Source organism: Limtongia smithiae (assembly GCF_038497785.1).
Source record: "Limtongia smithiae strain NRRL Y-17922 unplaced genomic scaffold V1518scaffold_10, whole genome shotgun sequence".
Lineage (NCBI taxonomy): Eukaryota > Fungi > Ascomycota > Lipomycetes > Lipomycetales > Lipomycetaceae > Limtongia > Limtongia smithiae.
In genome coordinates this window covers 383,391-401,853 of record NW_027117631.1, presented here as the reverse complement: position 1 = coordinate 401,853, position 18,463 = coordinate 383,391, and the positions used below count along the sequence as shown (strand labels likewise).

General features: G+C 54.3%; 8 protein-coding genes across 8 annotated transcripts; 3 read left to right on the top strand and 5 right to left on the bottom strand.

Annotated features, from left to right (window-relative positions):
• Positions 1-345: 345 nt before the first annotated feature.
• Positions 346-2,751, bottom strand: V1518DRAFT_438763 (Met-10+ like-protein-domain-containing protein; the record flags this gene model as incomplete). Its single annotated transcript, XM_066906378.1, has 7 exons — positions 346-546; positions 757-896; positions 1,193-1,409; positions 1,641-2,053; positions 2,190-2,267; positions 2,320-2,424; positions 2,478-2,751. The coding sequence occupies 7 exons, from the start codon at positions 2,749-2,751 to the stop codon at positions 346-348; spliced, it is 1,428 nt and encodes a 475-aa protein (XP_066758203.1).
• A 409-nt stretch (positions 2,752-3,160) lies between these two features.
• On the bottom strand, positions 3,161-4,197 carry V1518DRAFT_420471 (Sybindin-like protein). The gene is made up of 5 exons (XM_066905001.1): positions 4,142-4,197; positions 3,895-4,078; positions 3,757-3,827; positions 3,587-3,690; positions 3,161-3,532 (listed from the first exon to the last, which is right to left on the bottom strand). The coding sequence occupies exons 2-5, from the start codon at positions 3,946-3,948 to the stop codon at positions 3,354-3,356; spliced, it is 408 nt and encodes a 135-aa protein (XP_066758202.1). The 5' UTR covers positions 3,949-4,078; positions 4,142-4,197; the 3' UTR covers positions 3,161-3,353.
• A 461-nt stretch (positions 4,198-4,658) lies between these two features.
• Positions 4,659-9,379, bottom strand: V1518DRAFT_376065 (uncharacterized protein; the record flags this gene model as incomplete). Its single annotated transcript, XM_066901529.1, has 3 exons — positions 4,659-6,465; positions 6,515-6,632; positions 6,682-9,379. 3 exons carry the CDS (start codon positions 9,377-9,379, stop codon positions 4,659-4,661), a joined length of 4,623 nt encoding a protein of 1,540 aa, XP_066758201.1.
• Positions 9,380-10,050: 671 nt separating this feature from the next.
• On the bottom strand, positions 10,051-11,213 carry V1518DRAFT_438757 (nucleoside phosphorylase domain-containing protein; the record flags this gene model as incomplete). The annotated part of the gene is made up of 5 exons (XM_066906377.1): positions 10,051-10,245; positions 10,303-10,393; positions 10,442-10,486; positions 10,538-11,120; positions 11,186-11,213. 5 exons carry the CDS (start codon positions 11,211-11,213, stop codon positions 10,051-10,053), a joined length of 942 nt encoding a protein of 313 aa, XP_066758200.1.
• Positions 11,214-11,420: 207 nt separating this feature from the next.
• Positions 11,421-14,261, top strand: V1518DRAFT_420467 (uncharacterized protein). The gene is made up of 4 exons (XM_066905000.1): positions 11,421-11,524; positions 11,687-11,756; positions 11,854-11,965; positions 12,018-14,261. The coding sequence occupies exons 1-4, from the start codon at positions 11,516-11,518 to the stop codon at positions 13,960-13,962; spliced, it is 2,136 nt and encodes a 711-aa protein (XP_066758199.1). The 5' UTR covers positions 11,421-11,515; the 3' UTR covers positions 13,963-14,261.
• V1518DRAFT_420464 (mitochondrial 54S ribosomal protein bL33m) lies at positions 14,262-15,010 on the top strand. Its single transcript, XM_066904999.1, has 3 exons — positions 14,262-14,373; positions 14,485-14,601; positions 14,694-15,010. The coding sequence occupies exons 1-3, from the start codon at positions 14,364-14,366 to the stop codon at positions 14,777-14,779; spliced, it is 213 nt and encodes a 70-aa protein (XP_066758198.1). The 5' UTR covers positions 14,262-14,363; the 3' UTR covers positions 14,780-15,010.
• V1518DRAFT_445439 (pyridoxal phosphate-dependent transferase) lies at positions 14,795-16,742 on the bottom strand (the record flags this gene model as incomplete). The annotated part of the gene is made up of 2 exons (XM_066906462.1): positions 14,795-15,388; positions 15,438-16,742. The coding sequence occupies 2 exons, from the start codon at positions 16,740-16,742 to the stop codon at positions 15,134-15,136; spliced, it is 1,560 nt and encodes a 519-aa protein (XP_066758197.1). The 3' UTR covers positions 14,795-15,133.
• Positions 16,743-17,099: 357 nt separating this feature from the next.
• Positions 17,100-18,410, top strand: V1518DRAFT_420461 (uncharacterized protein). The gene has a single exon (XM_066904998.1). The coding sequence runs from the start codon at positions 17,197-17,199 to the stop codon at positions 18,277-18,279; it is 1,083 nt and encodes a 360-aa protein (XP_066758196.1). The 5' UTR covers positions 17,100-17,196; the 3' UTR covers positions 18,280-18,410.
• Positions 18,411-18,463: the final 53 nt, after the last annotated feature.

Here is an 18,463-nt window from a genome sequence, read left to right as displayed (position 1 = left end):
CGAAACGCGAGGAGAATAAGGATATGAACGCTAGCTGTAAGCGTGATAGAGAAAACGAGCAGGTTTTAGAAGTGACTTGCATTTCAGCGTATGCATCCGGTCGCGACGCGTCGTTACACGACTCTGGACGCGTCTCAACGCTCAAGAAGCGCTTTGCATGAGCCGCATAGCTGTGCCTGCCGCACTTTCTGAAAATTATTCAAGAGCCAAATTATCGCAGCAGTCTTATTTCTTCCTGCTCTACTCCAAAGAAAAGGAAACCCACAAATTGTAGTCAACAATTAGTCAATCAAATTTCAGAACCTATGTACGCAGGTCGTACCAGCTTAATATTATACAAATAGCCTAGTCCAACGATGTAGACTCCGCGACGGGAGCGACAGTAGCGACAGTAGAAGAAGTAGTGCCGTCGTCGACAGCAAACGCAACCTCGCGAGGCAGCTGGAAGGTGATGCAGTGCATGGACTTTGTCGGTGAGACCTGGCGGACGAAGTGGAACGAGAGGCGGTCGAGCGGGATGTCCCAGCCCAGGGCGCCAGCGACACGCTAGAAGAGAGTAAGTCAGTCCGCGCAAGAAACAACAAGACAGCGCGCAGAGTAAAAACACAACGCAGCACGACGCGGGGCGGAAACTCGAGAGACGGAGTTGTCTGGCTCGAAGTAGTTTGAGTTTCCGGGGAAACGCGCCGCGCCGCGCCGCACCACGCCACGGCCAAACTCTGCGAAATGAGCAGAGGTAAGGGGGGACACACGCACCTGGCGCAGCGCCCCGTGGACGACGTCGTCGGCGACCTTGCGGTCGTCAGCGTCGGCCTTGTGGAAGCAATAAACGTGGATGGCAGGGAGGGGAAGGTCGCGCGGGCTGTGGTCGCTGCGATGGATGCCACGAAAGGCGTCTACACGTGACGTTAGCACTGGGAGCTGAGCGCGGCTGGCGCTGCGGCGGCGTGTGCGGAGCTGGGCGCGGCAACTGGTCCCTGCCTAGCCGCTCCGTCCTCGCGTTCGCGGTCTCGGCCTCGTTCTTGGCCCACTGCCTCTCCTCCCTCACTCTGTCCGCTCCGCTCTGTCCCCACACCCAACCTCCCGCGGCACGGCACGTCTCCCTCCAGAAGCAGCACCTCGCAGTCGCCTGCGCGCCGCCGCACCCTGCCGCAGCACCACCGCGCACGGCCGCCAAAAAAATTGTACTCACCTAGAAACTCGATTGCCGCGTGCGGGAGATTCATCACATAGTGCGAGTACTCCGAAGGGATCGGCACCTCCTCGTACTTGTGCTTCCCGTCCGGTGCCCGTCGTTTCGTCGGCAGCCTCAGCACTCTCCGCGTCGCGCTCAGTTTCCGCAGCTCGCTAACCGAACTGCGTATAAAGTCGCGTCCGTCCATACAGTAGGGAAACACCGTGCTTGACACCTGTGTCCCTCGTTAGCAATGCTGGACGTCAATAATTGGATCACCGTCGTTCGCCTCGGCATATTCCAAATGGTCGTCCTCAAGCAGCGCAAGGAGCGCAAACGGAAACGCCGCGCTACCATGGGCGTCGTTCGGAAAGACAAGGTCTCCAACGAGGTGGCCGGCGTCTAAACACCCGCTACCGACCTCGTCACCACTCTCAACTCCTTTCTTTGCGCCGCTTGCACATACCTTGTTCAGCTGGATGTTTTCCTTCATGCTCGCGTAACTGGCCCCGTTCAGATCGTTCGCAAGCACCACAAGATTTTTCTTTCCCGCCGGTATCGCGAAGGGTCCCACTCCTGCCATCACGTCGCACACCGCCTCGCCTTGCGTGAACTGTGCCACAAGTCTATCGTGCTCTCCTTGCAATCGCGAGTTCCAGTACACTTTGGAGAAGTCGAATCGGAACCGGCAGTTGGACTCCAGCTGCTCGACGTACAGATCGTTGTCTCCCGCCAGGATCTCCATGTCAAACGTGCGGAACACGGAGTCGATCGTATCTAGTTTATTCACCACCGTTCTCACGGATGGGTTTTTGTCGAGAATCACTTGTCCAATGATGGCCTTGTATGGAAGATATTGGTCGCGCAGATTCATGTGGGCTGTATATGCATATTTGTTGGTTAGTTAGACTGCGTCACCTCATTTTTTCCTGGTGTTTTGGGTATTTTGTTTCACATATAGAGCATTTTGAATGTACGTCTTCTTGGTTTCAAACATCGCAAGGAAGTTGCTCACCAATATGTCCGGTTAATGTAAATCCGCTTGGAATTTCCGTCAGTAGTTCCTCTGGAAGAATTGCCCCCAGAATCTCCTCTGTAGATCTATTAGTACTCTGACTGATGTGTCAACCTCGGATGATTCATACCTGGCTTCCAGAAGTCGTAGCCTAGTGTCAGAGTGTACGGAACGACAGCAAAGTCTGCATGCTCGTCAAGGTACTTTCGCAGACCCTCGCTCATCCCGCTCGTATCTGCGCTTTATTAGCTCCTACTCCTTGCACTTCTCAGCTCGACAGAAGCATACCTGTAAACTGCAGCTCCGGTCTAAGCAACAGTAAAATATCCGGCTCCTTCTTTCCCTCTTCAAAGATCTTCACAATATTCGATACGCCGTGCAACTGCAGCAAGTCGTCCTTGTGCAGCGACCGCAGCACGCGCAGTTCGCGCGGGTCAACGACCTTGATAGCAGCAAGAGAGATGGGGAGGTCAAAGAATGAGCGGTCGAGAACGGTCATACTTCGGTTGACGGGAGCAGTGAAGTGCGCGTTGTCGTGTGTACCGTTGGTTTGCAGGACCATTTTGCGGGTAGTAAAAGATAGTGGTGTTGGGGTATATAACTCGGTTGTGGTACTAGTGCTGTTCTCTCTACAGATTCCTGACGAAATATTCGTTCTCTGTGTCTTTAGCTTGTCTGAACGCTCGTATCTGAACCGTCGATTGTGTAATGTGTCTTCGACTAGGCTCGCGACCTTGGTGAATGCACGTCTCGACGTTGCAGATGTGCGCAAGCCTCTGCAAATTGTGAATTTAAGCCCTAATACCTTCCAGCCGCGAGCAAGCATGTAACACGTCGTAGATATCTCCTAGCCGTCCACAGAAGCTGGTTGGAGTCAAGTCTCTTGACCGTTTCGTGATGGACAAAAAATCTGAGCCGCATCTACGTCGTGTACTTCGACACCTTGAAAGGCGACGACGAACTACAGTATATCAGAGATGAATTCTCAGTGCTCAGGCGTTTAGTTACAACAGACTTTTAAAGAGAATGCGCCGGTTGGACATCTATTGCTTTGATATAAGTGTAACAAAGTTACAAAATCCCATTCCAAGACGCCAACAAAAGAATCACATAAATCAATCGAAACGGACGCTCTACCGCTCGCCACTGGTACCACGCAGACCCCTATAATATGGTGCGAATATATGAAGCCAGATGCCGATCAAAAAGCTCGCACCGGACCGGCATCTCGAGCTGATAGAAAGGGTTCTTGATCACGTAGTCCGCGTACAGCTCGTATATCCTTCGCAGGATAAAATCCGTGTTAGTCTGGCGCGGATCGGAAATAAGTAAAAATTTCGTGCCTGTTTCCTATGTAAGCAACCGGCGTGTGCTCCTAGAGGCGAACGTGAATTTACCCGTTGGTGTCTGGAAGCATTGCAGCCTAAACTTCTCCGTCTCGACGACTTCGATACCCGACGACGACGGCACCGGAGATATGCTGACTGAGATAGCATGTATACTAAATCTCATCCATATCAGCAAACACTCTGCACTCCGGATGAAGTTCACGCGCTTGTTCACTTACGCGTGAAAAGTACCGGCTAGCACCAAATAATCATTCGACGACAGTTTTTGTAGACCTTCGTTGAAATCCCGCTGCAGTTATAATTCATCCAGTCAGCAACCAATCCTCTCTCACATCCAAATTCCAGTAAGCACATACCTGAAAGATCAGACCGGCTGCCTTGTTTAGGATATACAGAGAGTACACAACCATCGTGTCTCTGCTGCTCGTAACGTTTCAAGGACCGTCGAAGTTTCTCAGATATAGATTCCCAAGAGGAGAATTGAGTCTTCGCACGCAAAAGACTTTGTATACACGTGAAACTGTGCACCAACAATTAAATCTGGAATGTTGCAAAGGTCATCAGCTCCTACACAAATGTCTAGGAATATGGTATGTTACAGACCTTCATAATGTCGTTAATTCACCAAAGAGAATTACAGCTGTAATGGCTCAAGTGTCTGGACGTGTATCTACTGTGGACGTCGTTTGTCGTCACTGGTTTTATCGGTGGCTGTGTAGTTCTGTCCGGTTCGAATCCTGTGGTTGACGGTTTTCGCGGTGCATGGGTAGCCTGCGTCTGCGGCCGTCCTGAGAAATTGAGCATACTTGAGTGAAGCAATTCAGCAGAGATCTCTTTGCCTCGGGATGGCGACACGGGTAGCAGGGTTGCGCATTGATTTACGGCTAGCAATGTGATGATGTGCTACTGGACTTCTATTTTTTTGCTTCTTTAACATCTATATTTCTTGCTAGCTTTCCGCTGGATAGTTGAGCTCGTGCAGTAAACGCCGCTGCTGGTTGGTGCATGGTTGCCAAAACAAGACATCATAGATTTGTCAAACTAGTACCCGAACGCCGATTTATAATACATAAAGACAAGAGACCTAGAACGATATACGAATCACCACCAAGGAAATCAACTATTTACGCATCGAGGGAGTATGCTCCTGCGCTGCAGTAGACACCGGTGAGCGAGGAGTCCCCATGTCTACTCCAACACTACTGCCATTCCCCTTTCCACGATGCTGAAATCCACCTCTTCCGCCGGCGCCGGCACCGCCACGACGTCCTCCACTACTGCCCCTACCACCTCTTTTACTCTCGTGCCGCTCATCCGCAATAGCAGTCTTCTTCGCGAGTTCCTCCTGTCGTTTAGCCTCCTTCTGCACGCGATCACTCTCTGCGGCCCACCAGAGCGCAAACTCTTCCTCCGCGGCAAGTTCTTTGAAGCTCTTTTTGGGTTGGCTTCTCGTGACAGCAATTTCTTGCTCAATACGTTGTTGCTCGATGATATCGGCGAGGGAGAGTTGGAGCACCGAGGCAGAGTCTGAATGGGCGGATTGTTGTAATTGCGATTGGTGGCGTGGGGTGGTGCGGGGTGTTGATGAGGACGGGGATGGTGAGTCGCGGACGGCGGGGGATGAGCGTGAGAACGATGGCGCGGTGGTGCTCGCTGACGCGCCCGGTGCAGGCGAGGATTTGCCGGAATGATTGACAGACGAATTCCCAGAAGCCAACACCACCGGCGTCACTGCAGTCGACGATGACCTCCGCACAACGCCGGGCGGTCCGCTGATATTCTTCGCCGCAGTACTTGCAAAAGAGGTATGTGGTCCATTAGGATACGCAAATAACGCGGATTGTAGCGCATGAAAACTATCTGCCGACGCGCCGTCGCCGGCGGCAGGGAGTTTCGCGATTGACGATTTCGGACGCGCATCCTTTGTAGTTGTTTGCCACGGTGATGATGATGATCGTGCTGTAGAGGACATAAGCGCGGCAGCGGCGGTAGATTCCTGATGGCGCTTTTTGCGTTCCTTTTGGGGTACCTTGCTAAGCTCGTCGAAATTCAACGTCTGCGTCGGCGCAGCAGCGGCAGCTGCAGCAGTGGTGGCGGTTGAAACTGTGCTCTTGGTGGGCGTTGAACTTCCCGCAAGTTCATTCCAGCTGCGCTGTCTTAGACCAAGAGAAATTCCCGAAACATGACTTGAGCTAGGCTTCACCTGCTCGGAAATTAAGGACTTGAAATCGATCGGCGCGGCTTTGCTCGCCGACATGGTCGCCCATGGCGTCGCACCCTCCGGTTTTCCTAGAAACGGACTGCTCGTAATGGTCGCTGGCGAGGCCGAGAAATTTGACGCGGGACTACTGACCATCCACGGATACGCCCCGTCCTTAAACGAGGACGACAAAGATCTGCCCGCGATTGCGTCCGCATTCGGCGCTGGCGACGAGGATAGTGCTGGCGCACCAACAGCGGCGGCTTTGACGTGTTTGCCCTTCACGACTTGCCAATCAATTTCAAGTTCGTCTTCCATATCGAAAATAAAATCCGAGCCGCCGGGACCGCTGCTCGTCGGTCGCATGATCGGACTCGCGTTCACCGCCGCCTCGCGGGATTCACGGCGCTTGCGGCGGTTATGGTGATTATGTCCTGATTTTCCGGGTGCTCCCTCCGGCGTGGCTCGGTCGAATGAAAAGCCAAGTGAGGAAGATCCCATGAATGAGCGTGGCAAGGAGCCGTAGCTCGACGGTAGCGACGAGGAGGAGAAGTTTTGCACAATTCTATCCTTCTCCCTCCGCCGTGCTTCCGTCAAGGACGGATTGCGCGCTTCGAGTAGTTCTAGCATCACGCCGGATTTGCTGATCGGCAATTTTTCCTGTTGTTTCACGCGGATCATTGCTTCCAAATCGTCAAGAAGAGACTCGCTAAGTGCGTTTAGAAGTCTGCATCTCATTAGCGCAAAGTGAAGAGCCCAAAACCTGAAATTCATACCCATTCTCTAGCATGCACTCGATGTTTAGCGACATGTAATCCAACATAGACTTTTTCAGTCCATCGGCAGAATAGAAATCCGCTTCCATTAATAGGCTGGCCGCATTCCGCATATCCACTAACATCACAGTTAGAATACGCACACACAGTTGACTCAGAACACATACCATAAGTACGGAGCAGCTCCTGACACTTCTGCGTCAGTCGATCCAACAGCAACTCATTCGCCACCGACAAAACTTCGAGCACAAATTCCAAAAACTCCGACAAGCTCTCGGCCTGGACGTCCGCGAATAGACTAAAGCAATCATCCTGGCCGTACATAAACTGCAGAATGATTTTAAACACGTCATACCGCACGTGCTTCATATCGACAGTACGGTCCTGCGAAGATGTAGCGGCATCATTGATCGTAAAATTAGATTGCGGAATAGCAGTCCATCGCGCCGCGGTGAGGGTCTCGAAAAATTCGGAACGAGCTGCCAAAATCACTGCATAGCAGCGCACATCGCAGTCTTCGAGTTTGATAGTGAGATCGCTCCACGCTTGTGCGCGCGGGTCTTGAACTGCATTCAAAATATCCGTCGGTAGAGTGACAACAGGTCGTTGTAGCAGATACACCGCTAGTGTCAACGATTTCATCTGCAGAACGCCAGAGAGGGTAATGAGCTCCTGCTTGGCGGCAAGTAGCTTTTTTCCATGTCGAGAGCCACGTTGAACGCCATCCCAGATCGGTAAGAGGTAGTCCATGTAAGCAAAGTAGATAAACGACAGCACCGCCAAAAGTCCAGTGTTCTCAAACATAAGCACCATCTTGTCTCCATTAGTAGACACAGTGATCCCCTCAACAAGACTCCGTGAATCTGAAATCAGACTCATCAAGACAGCACTGCGCGACGCAATGATAATCTTGTGAGCCGGAATCAAAATGTTCTCATTCTCATGCGACGTCAGCCAGATGTCATACCCTCGTCCACCTTCGAGTTCGAGATCATGCAGTCGCTCCTGAAGCAACTCAGGTAATTCTTCGTCCTGCAGAAGCTTGAGAGTACTGATGTAAGTACTCGGAAGTCTGGAAGCGGCCGTTCGCTCGTCACCTTCAGAAACAACTGAATCTGTGCCATCGTCGTTGTCAATGTCAGACGTGTAATCAACGAATGAAATGTATCCCTCGATATCGTCGGACAAATTACCCTCACTCACGTCAATCTGCGGGAGCGTTGAATCGCTTCTGATAGCCGCATACGCACCAAACTTGTTGCTTCGAACCGAGACCGCCCTCGTAAGATACGGAATCCGCGAAAACTTGAACTCTGAGATATTTCCATGCGAATCTTTGTTCTTCGGACGACGCACTTTTTGCCACACACTACCAGCCTCAGTGCAAATAATTACCGAGCCGTCCTGTCCAACATCCAAGTCGCGAACAGCCAAATGCTTGCGCTTGAGCGACCACACGTTCTGCGGCTTGACGAGCTTTGACAGCGATCCGGGTTTGGCGTTATCAATGCCTTTGCCGTCGAGCTGAAAACTAAAAACGTCGCCAAGCGAACTCAATGCGAGGACGGTATGGCCGCCGGCGACAATCTTGACGATCGTGTTCTTAGAATACAGCGCCCTGGGCCGGAACACGGAAAATTTGTCTGCAAACCGTTCGAGAGGGAAGAATACTTTGAAGTAACCATTGTTGATGTAGACAATGACGTCGTTGTTCTCAAGCAAGCAGATGGTGGCATTGTCAATCGCGGCAACAGATTTGACGGGACATGTCAGGGAAGATACCTTCCGGGGGGTGTACTCGATATTGTGGCCCTCGTATCCAAGCTGACCGACATTCTTTCCCCACGTGAAGAGCTCTGTATCGCTGAATGCAACTGAATGCAGACGCGAAGCAGCGACGCCAATAATCCGCTCTTTCTTTAGGCCCGCGACAATCTTTCGAGGGATAGGCTGGATCGGTTCATCCTGTGATTTCTTGACTTCGATGGAGTAACCAAGCTGTCCACACTTGTTCGAGCCCCAGGAGTAGCATTCGCCATTAGCCGCGACAGCAAGGGTATGATCCTGACTCACTGCGATCTGAGTAATTTGAATATCGCCAAATCGTGGGAGATTCTTCAGCACGAATTGAGTGTTGCTGGAATTCAAACCAAGACGGCCACTATTTCCAAAACCGCAGACGTAAAGATTGTTCCTTGCGTCAGAAGTCAACACGACAGTGTGCAGCTTTGACATCTGCACATCGCGGATGTGTACACCTTGGAACTTCTTGATCGCCGCTTCATTTTGATACTCCAATGGTCGTTCAAAGTAAACTCTTTCTGGGTTGGCTCTATCGTCACCGTCGATGAAACCTAGAGTATGGTTCGCGTTGCTGCCAAAAGTGTACAATTCCGAGCCGCCAACAGCAACGTCAAGCGAACCGGGGTTAGTGCCGTCTATCGTGGAGTTTAAGACATCAAACGGCGAATTGCCTTCGCGGTCTTTAGCTCGAATGGTTTCTTTTCTGAACGAGATGAGCAATTGACCGACCGCGACGTTGCCATTGTACAGCGCTCGATGTAGGGGAGTCCACCCACTCTCCGCGTCGGCAGTAGTCACGTCAATTCCCGGCGCAGCGAGCAGCAAACGCACAAACTCGACTTTGTTATGCGTGCACGCCAAGTGCAGCACAGTTCGTCCGTACTCGTCGGCGCGGTTGATATCCTTGATAGTGAGCGCCGGCGTCTGCTGCGCATAACCTCCACCCCCACGCTTCTGCGAATGCGGGACGAGGTGCACATTTCCGCCTACCGCGCCTTCCAGCGCCAGTTTGAACTGCTCCAGATCATCCTGGTAGTAGTACTTAAACAAACACAGCGACATGTACGGGAAGAGATCTGTGAAGGATCAAACAAGGTACAGGACCCGACTGAGCACTTGTTCCTCTGTTTGATCGATGCACAGACAAAAACACACGAGGCGAAGGGTCGCGAACGTGTGTGCAAGAGCGAATTAGGACAAAGATGTCCGCGAAGTGTCAAGAAGCAAAACCGGGGAAGAAGGTGCTGACAGCAGCGAACAAGTGCTTATCAGCGCCTACGCAATTTCGAGCAATATGCACGAATTCAACTAGTTGGCAAATTCACGACGTAAGCTTGGTGAAAGTACACCGACAGTGAGTGCCGAGGTGTCGATATCACCGGGTATCAGACGCGTCTGTACGGGGAGCTCTGCGACAATCGAACGGCGTGGAATATGGCGAGGGTAAGCCTTGACAGTGGTTCCGCAGAGGGAGCGAAAGCACTAGTAGTAAAATGCCGTTACAAAGAAATGCCGGATCGGAGTACAATGAACGCAGCAACCGCTGAAATAATGATTGAGGAGGCGGGGTTGGACTCTGCGCTGGCCGTCATGAGCAGCGTCGGAGACGCGCTCACACTGAGCCGCACGCGGTAGATTTCTGTAACCACGTCGCCTTCTGGGAACGCAGTTGTCTTAACAATACAGTACATGAGCAAGGAAGGCAATCTAATCTAAGGCAGACTTCTACAGATCTAGTCCAGAGGCCAGTAGCTTGGGAGCAAGAAATGCATCTTCTCGAGCATTGCGCGCGATATGTGGCCGGGCGCAGTGGACACGGAGAATCTCATCGAGCCCAGTAAGTCGGTCGCGACGGTGCCGTTCTTGATCTCGACCTCTAGGAGTTCGAGGACAGCAATGGCAAAGCTGTTGGCGTTGGCAGAGTTTGCCTGCAGATAAATGTTAGATGCCGTCACGTGGAAAATGTCGACGTCTGATATGCTCACCTTCAAGTGGCTGACAACAGTCTCGACGGTTACGGCCTCCTCGCCTTCTCTCCATGCATCGTAGTCGGTAGACATGCAGATCATTTGGTATCTTTTAAGTTAGAAGAGAGAATACAATGGTATACGCATCAGTACTTACGAGATCTCGGCCTCTTTCGCGAGCTTGGCCTCTGGAATCGCAGACCTGTGGACATTAGCAATTGATAGCGTTAGAGTAGGTAATTGTACAACATACATATTAATGACGGAAGCACCAAAGCTACGGTACATGTGGCTCTCAGCACGAGTGGAGAAAGCAGGACCTTCCATACAGACGAGGGTGAGATCAGTGCCGACAGACTGCTTGGTGTGGAGCTTGACGCCACGGGTCTCAAGTACTGGTGCAGCCTTCGCAATTACCGTCGCCAGCTTCTCGTCGAAAGGATCGCCAAAGCCAACATGGCCCACCATGCCGCCCTCGAAGAAGGTAGACGGACGGATGCCCTTAGTTCTATCGATGATCTGAGTAGGCAGGACAAAGTCGCGGGGACGGATATGTTCCTGTAAACTGCCGACGGCGGAGAAAGCGATGATGGCCATGACTCCAATGGACTTGAGCGCGGCAATATTGGCTCGGGCGGGGACCTCGGAGGGGTTGAACTGGTGGTTCACGCCATGCCGGGCGAGGAATGCGATGGGAAAACCTGTTGCAGTGCGGGAGATGGTGATGGGGGAGGAAGGATGACCCCAAGGCGTGGAGATAGTGAGACGGGCGACGGGAGTCAGGCTGTCGAGGTGGTAGAGGCCAGTGCCTCCGATGACACCAAGGAGGACAGGCTCTGTGGGACAGTGTCAGCAGAAGTGGTGGAAGTGGTGGGAAAGCGCGATGCGTGTGAAGACCTACCACTAAACGTGGTGGGAAGTCCTGCCATAGTAGATATTGCACTGGGGAATAAAAGAGAGCAACACTGAGGAGAAACACGAAAAAGGCTGGCGACGGGGTGGGTGAGAAGTATGGCGTTTGCGCGAATAGGTTAGGCTCAGGGACAAACGGACTCAGGGGGTATCACGTGGAAAACCCTAGCCGCAACCCTCGTAACCCTCGTCCGCGAACTTTCTACAGCAGAAAGAAATCCACCAGCAGCATCGCCAGTTTACGCCTCCGCCTCCTCGTGCGCATCCCCCCTTTCCCACAATTTCCAGCGATCTTTTACAGGCCCTTCCGCACCTCACAATGTCTTCGGTACGCGCCGCTAATCTCTCCTGTTGTGTCGCCGCCGTACTGCCGGTGGTGGTGGCTGCAGCGCGTCACGCCGGCTGCACGCGTCCTGTTCAGCGCCGACCAGTGATGACGCTGCCGGTGGACCTCTTTTGTGCGCGCGATCTGGCTGACTTACTTTTGCAGGGCACAAACGGCTCGGCTTATCAGACGCACATGATCGCTGAACGGATTCTGTGTGTGGCCGACATCCGAGGTGTGTTTGTGTACCGCCATTGCGAATCGGGCCGCCGGCGACTGCGGCCGGATCACGCCGCCACCGCGCTCCGGTTGATGCTGATCTATGTTTACAGGTAATCTGGGCATTCTGAACCAACTGGCGAAAGAGCACAATGCTTCTTATATCATCCACACTGGCGATTTCGGCTTCTACGACAAGGACAGCGTGCCTAAGATCACCGACAAGTGTGTATTTCGCCCTTAATAGCGAATAGAAATAGTTCTCATCATTATCTAGGACCCTTCGCCATGTTGCGCAGTATTCGTCGCTACTAGATGCACGCACTCTTCCGCCTGATCCACAGTCGCTCCGCCACTACCTCACCTCGCGCCCCATCTCCCAGCTGCAACAGTTCCTCTCCGGCGAGCTCAAGCTCGACGTACCCGTGTATACCGTACACGGTGCATGCGAAGATGTCTCGGTGCTGGAAAGATTTCGCTCGGGCGAGTATAGCGTGCCGAATATGTTCGTCGTGGACGAGCATAGCACATTCACCATAGACACGCAGAGCGGTGTTCGGCTCCGGTTGCTGGGACTTGGCGGCGCACTGGTGATGCACAAGTTATTTGATAACGGCTCAGGGCGCACTACGATCGCGGGTGGTGGCGGTACGACGTGGACGACGTTGCTGCAGATTGGCGAGTTGATCGATACAGCTGCGCGCACTTTCGATGAGACCGAAACGCGGATCCTGATTACGCACGCGTCACCCGCGCGTGAGGGAATCCTCGCACAGCTTGCACTGAGTCTGAAGGCTGATTTTTCGATCTCTGGTGGTCTTCATTTCCGATATGGTTGCAGCTACAACGAGTTCGCAGTGAATCCAAGCTACGACGCATTCCGGAATAAACTCGCGTACTCGCGTTCGCTGTTTATGGATGTGTGGGACATGGTCAAGGCGGAAGTACAACCGGTGATTGCAAACAACCCGACACAGAAGCAACTTATGGACAACGCGCTTGCAGTGATCATGAAGATGCCTACCCAATCTCAACAGCTGACGGATCGCGGGCGGGAGAAGGAGGAAGCCGCAAATGTGGGATTTCGGAACCTGTGGCACTTCAACTTGGCCGACGTGTCGTACGGCACCGTGGTGCTGAATCTGAACGACGGTAAGATTGGGCTGGAGACAAAGTGCGAAGGCTTTAACTTCAAGTACAAGAAGCCAGGGTCAAGTACTCAGGCGTCGTCGTTGGCGCCGAGTAGGGGCATTTCGAGCAGCAAGGCTGTGCTGCCACAACAGCAGCAGCCACGAAAGGCACCCATTAACGGCATTGCTCCCGCACCAGTGCAGCCAACAGTGTCTGCGCCCGCACCTCCCGCACCACTACCAGTTCAAGCTACCGCCGAAGCGCCAGCTGCACCAACTTCTGAAGCCGAGCCCGCATCGACAGAGGCTGCAGCACGTGAAGCACCAACAGATGTCCTTGCGATCACCAGCTCCTCAAGTCCTGCGCTATCCACAACCCTCCCCCCCACCGCCAACGACGATACCTCCGCGCTGCCCACCGGCCCGACTGCGACACGCGAACACCCGCAGCGTCGCATCGGACTATGGGTCGCCCGCGCCGGCGAGGACGAGGAGGCGCTGCGTAGCAACTTCACACCGGAAGATCAAGCGAACATCACGGGTATTCAGATCCGTAAAGGTCAGACCGGCAAGCGGTTCGCGTACGTGCTGTTTGATACGCAGGATAATGCGACGGCTGCGTTGCAGCGCGTGGATCAGGAGAAGCTGGGCAAGGTCACCCCGATTAACGATCTCCCGCCGCGACCGATGTCGGGCGCAAGCAGACCGTACGCGGCTGGTGCGGCTGGTGCGTCTAGTGGCATGTCGCGACCAGCGCCGACTTGGAATCGTGAACGCAGCGAAGTAGGCACCGAAGGCAGTAGCGCTAGCGGTGTGCCGACAGGCACACCTGGCGCACCTAGCGAGCGTGGTGCTGGGCGACGCATGCGGGTGAGCGGCGGTAGTCATACTATTGCACGTGGGCGCGCCTCGCGCGGTCGAGGCGGCGGTGTTGTTGGCAGTGCATTGTCTGGTGCACCCGTGAACGATAGCGGCGAGAGCACAACGTCTGCACCCGCTGCTTCAGCTCCTGCTTCAACCCCGGCACCAGCTTCGTCCACACCGCCAGCCGCTGCACCCGCGCCTGCTCCAGCACCGGCGCCAAGCGCATAAGCGAAGCGCGGTGCAAAAGGGACTTCAAAATGTTTGTATTTCTACGATGGAGTGAGAGACATAGCAAGAGGCGCGCGGAATGGGAGAACAGAGGCAGAGAGCGAGAACGCACGCGCAAGAAATGTAGGCCAAGTCCTCTTTTACTACTACTACGCTTAGTTGTTTTGCATGCATAAAAAGACCGTCTTTTTCCGAAAGTATAGATAATTGTTGTATTGTAGCGGAACAGCTATAGAGACCAGTTGAGTAGGCGCGATGAACGAGACTAAGAGCGACTAAAGGTGGTAACAAATGGAGTACGAGACCCGTTACTGATTGCATCGTTGACTGCGAGAGCATCGCAAGAGTTGTGCGAGAAGAGAAGAGCATCGCGGTGAAGCCACGGTCGAGGTATTTACGCAATGGCAAAAGGTATTTTCCATTCTACTCGAATTTATCGTTCCCTTTGGCTGCCATATCCTAGACTGCGGCAGCTGCATCGGGGACCAATGTATACTCTGTGCAACACTAACATACGCGCAGTCAAGAACCGCACGACATTGATAAAGCTTGTGTCCTCTGCCGCGACAGGGTACATCCGGACCATGATGATTGCACGTACCGCGTTGCCTGTGAAGCAGGTGCGGTACGATCCGCTAGGTGAGTCCACGCTAATCTCTTCTTCTACACGAAGTCGGCGACGATGTTTGGAGAGGCATGAAGAGCGTGCAGCGAGCGCTAACAGTTTACAGCCAAACGCCATGTTCTATTCACGGAAGTCAAGCGACGACGGTTAGCGGAAGCGAAGGCCTACGGCTTCGGCAAGAAGATGGAGTAATGCGGAAGAGACACAACGTAACCTTTCATGGCGGTACTGGACGCCGTTTGTACATACATAGCAAACCTGTAATCAAGGCACTATCTTTCTAAATGATACCTTACACTAATCATATATTAACATAAGTCCAAAAGCTAGCTACACTGCTAGTCATAGACAATACTTTTTTGGTCTGCGGTCCTGCGTCATCTCATCACTACAAATAAAGAATAACCCCTCCAATCAAAAGAATTAAATGACCACCTAAGTAAAAGAAAAAAAAACTGCCAGCGAGATGAGAACAAGAATATACAGCAGGGATACGTGCAGTATAGTACAAACAAACGCAAACAACACGCCGATAGTACCCCAAACCTATGCGTACTTTTCCAGAAACTCCTTGTGGAATGCGACAATTTTGTTGACGTACTCGTCGCCGGGGGCGAGGAAGGTCGTGCGGAAGTGGTAGGAGCCGTCGACCTGACCAAAGCCGGAGCCAGGCACGACGCACACGCCGGTAGAGTTGAGCAGCTGCATACAGTAGAGCTCGTCGGGCTCTTCGCCACGCCTCCGCGCCTCAGCGATGGCTTTTGGGGGGAGAGAGATGGTAGGGAAGAGGTACATTGCGCCCTAGAGAAGTTAGTGGGTGAGAGAGAGGAGGGACAGAGGGAGACCATACCATCGGCTTTTGACACGAGACACCCTCCATTTGCTGGAATGCGTCGTATAAATTGGCGGCGCGCTCCTTCAGGCGGTTGTAGATGGTGTCGTACTCTTCCTTAAACAATGGGTAACTGGCATCACCTTCCCGCGGTGGGTTGACCATGAGCTCGGTAAGTACCTGGCCCGTGACGACCGGGCAGAGGGAGATGGAGACGAGTTTGTAGAGCTCGTCGATGACGGCAGGATCGAGACCCAGCAGCTCTATGTAGCCACCGCGCTGACCGCACTCGCCGACCATACCTTTGCTGGTGCTGTGCAATGAGGCGAGCTCGACGTGGTCGTACGCACCCGGGAAGTCGCGCTGGAGCTCACGCAGCATCTGCTTGAAGGAAAAGAACTTGCCCTGGTAGATATTTGCCTGGTAGACTTCGTCGGCGATGATCATGAACGAGTTTTCGGCGGCGAGGTTGATGATCTCCTTGATCTGGGACGGCGTGAGGCAGGAGCCGGTGGGGTTGCACGGGTTGATGACGACCATGGCTTTGAGGTTGATGCCGCTGGCGAGAGTATTGCGCACGACCGAGGCGATGTAGGCGGTGTCGGTGCCCCACTGGGTGGACTCGTCGAGAAGGTATGGCACGGCGGTCGCGTTTTCGATGGTGAGAGTTGCGGAGTAGAGCGGGTACTGCGGGACAGGTATCATGACGCCGGTGGAGGGGCCGTTGCAGATGGTGGTGAAGAGAGAGGAGACGGCGGAGGAAGCACCACCGGCGAGAAAGATTGAGGCGGGGTCGGCAGGGAAGCCGTCTCGGGCAGCGATGAAGTTTGCGATGGACTGGCGGATGTAGGGCACTCCCTGGCTCTGGGAGTACGCACCGACAGAGCCGATTTCGCGGAGGAGCAAGCGGGCGCGGGCGAGCGCGTCGGGGGGAAAGATGCGGTCTGCATACTCGGAGTCGAGGAGCTGAGGGTACTGAACAAGGGAGAGCACCTGGCGGTAGAACGTGATTGGTTTCTGGTCCATGGCCTGGGGGTTGCCGATGTTAGCGTTGACGATTTCGCGGAAGGGCAGCGTCGTATCACCTGCGTCGAGGCGCACGCGAAGCTCCTCGGCGCGGATGGCAAGGCGGCCGCGGACGGCGTAGTCGGCTTGCCGCAGATGCTGGTTGATTGTGTCGATGTGGATGGCCTTGCGGGGGGTGCGCGTGGGGATTGCGGAGACGACGGCGCCGCGCGCGGGGGCCACAGAGGGTCCCGCGGAGGACACAGACTCGGTGGCGGTGAGCACGGAGGTGAAGGAGGGCGACGGCGGGGGGGCCATTGTGTGCGGTTAGTGTGGAGGTGGTGAAGAGTGCGGAGGAGAAGTGGCGATGGAGAAGCGGAAGAAGAGCACAAGCGCCCGAAGCGGTATCGCTGTGACTCTTCGTGGCCTGTCGCGGGGACCAGAGTACAGCGATGTATAGTCTGGAAGATGCAGAGTCACGTACTCCCGTCCCCAGTGTAGCGGAGTACCCTGCCACTTTAAGCCTAGCTCTGGCGCTAGTGAGAACCCTAAACGCCGGCGTGAGACCGGAGGCAGCTTGCACGAGCTTAAGTGGATTACTAATACTTCTAACACTTGCTATCTCAGATATATTAGTAATCGCCATTATCGCCCGTGCTTACATATAGCGCGATTCGCCCGGCTTCTTCCACTTCTCGACCTTCGCACTTAAGCCCTCCGTAGAACTCCACACCGTCACCAATTCCACCGCCAACCTCTTGCCCCATTACCAATGTCTGCCCTCTTCGAGCCCATCTCCGTCGGCGGCGCGACCCTCTCCAACAGAGTCGTCCTTGCGCCCCTTACCCGCTTCCGCAACGACGACGACCACGCCCCGAACGCAGACCTCGCCCCCGAGTACTACGCCGAACGTGCTATTGTCCCCGGCACACTCCTCATCGCCGAGGCTACCGACTCCTCCGTCGCCCTCGGCGGGTACGCAAACACGCCCGGCCTCTACTCCGCCGGCCAGGTCGCCGCCTGGAAGAAGGTCACCGATGCCGTCCACGCCAAAGGTGGTGTCATATTCGTCCAGCTCTGGGCTCTCGGCCGTGTTAACCCCGGCAACATTGTGTCCCGTGTGATCTCCGCCTCCACCGTCCAGGAGAATCCCTACCCCGTCCCGGAGGAAATGTCTCTTGACGACATCGCGGCTGTCGAGAGCGACTTCGTCGCCGCTGCCAAGAACGCCATCGCCGCAGGCTTCGACGGCGTCGAGGTTCACGGCGCCCACGGCTACCTCGTCGACCAGTTTATTCAGGATGTCTCCAACAAGCGCACCGACGCTTACGGTGGTTCCGTCGAGAACCGTGCGCGCTTCGCCCTCGAGATTGTCGACAAGGTTGCTGCCGCCATTGGCGAGGACAAGACCGCCATTCGTCTCTCGCCCTTCTCCCAGTTCCAGTCCATGAAGATGGACGACCCCTTCCCGACGTTCTCCTACATTGTCTCCACCCTCGAGAAGACCCACCCCAAGCTCGCCTATATCCACTTTGTCGAGCCCCGCGTCTCCGGCGGCTCGGACCGCACTGCCGCCGCAAACGAGACCACCGACGTCTACCATGCCCTCTGGAGCGGGCCTTGGATTGCCGCCGGTGGCTTCACTCCTGAATCCGCTAAGGCCTACGCCGACTCCCACCCCAACTCCCTCGTCGCCTTCGGCCGCGCATTCATCCCCAACCCGGACCTCGTCGCGCGCATCAAAGAGGGCTTGCCCCTCGTCCCCTACGACAGAGACACCTTCTACACCGCAAAGGCGAAGGAGGGATATCTTGGCTACGCCTTTGCCCCGGAGCTCAAGGGCAAGTACTACTAGAGAGCTAGACTGGAGATATAGACTGTACATAGAATGCAGCGATTACGACGGAACTCAGGGTCCTACGACTTCCGAAACCCTATCTTATCTAGATCTTAAAAGTCTCGCGGGTCCCGCAAAGGTTACGTAGGGTAACGCTGTCGTCTTCCAAGAGTCCTAGTTCTAGGGCTCTACTTTGCAGCCC

Excerpts from the sequence above, each read along its gene's own strand:
- V1518DRAFT_420471 (XM_066905001.1), bottom strand. The coding sequence starts at position 3,948 with ATGGTTGTGTACTCTCTGTATATCCTAAACAAGGCAGCCGGTCTGATC. Across the intron at positions 3,828-3,894 it reads CAGCCGGTCTGATCTTTCAG|CGGGATTTCAACGAAGGTCT; the intron begins GTATGTGCTTAC and ends TTATAACTGCAG. Across the intron at positions 3,533-3,586 it reads ATGCTTCCAGACACCAACGG|GCACGAAATTTTTACTTATT; the intron begins GTAAATTCACGT and ends CATAGGAAACAG.
- V1518DRAFT_420467 (XM_066905000.1), top strand. Across the intron at positions 11,757-11,853 it reads GTGTGTGGCCGACATCCGAG|GTAATCTGGGCATTCTGAAC; the intron begins GTGTGTTTGTGT and ends CTATGTTTACAG. Across the intron at positions 11,966-12,017 it reads GTGCCTAAGATCACCGACAA|GACCCTTCGCCATGTTGCGC; the intron begins GTGTGTATTTCG and ends ATCATTATCTAG.
- V1518DRAFT_420464 (XM_066904999.1), top strand. Across the intron at positions 14,602-14,693 it reads GGTGCGGTACGATCCGCTAG|CCAAACGCCATGTTCTATTC; the intron begins GTGAGTCCACGC and ends AACAGTTTACAG.
- V1518DRAFT_420461 (XM_066904998.1), top strand. The coding sequence starts at position 17,197 with ATGTCTGCCCTCTTCGAGCCCATCTCCGTCGGCGGCGCGACCCTCTCC.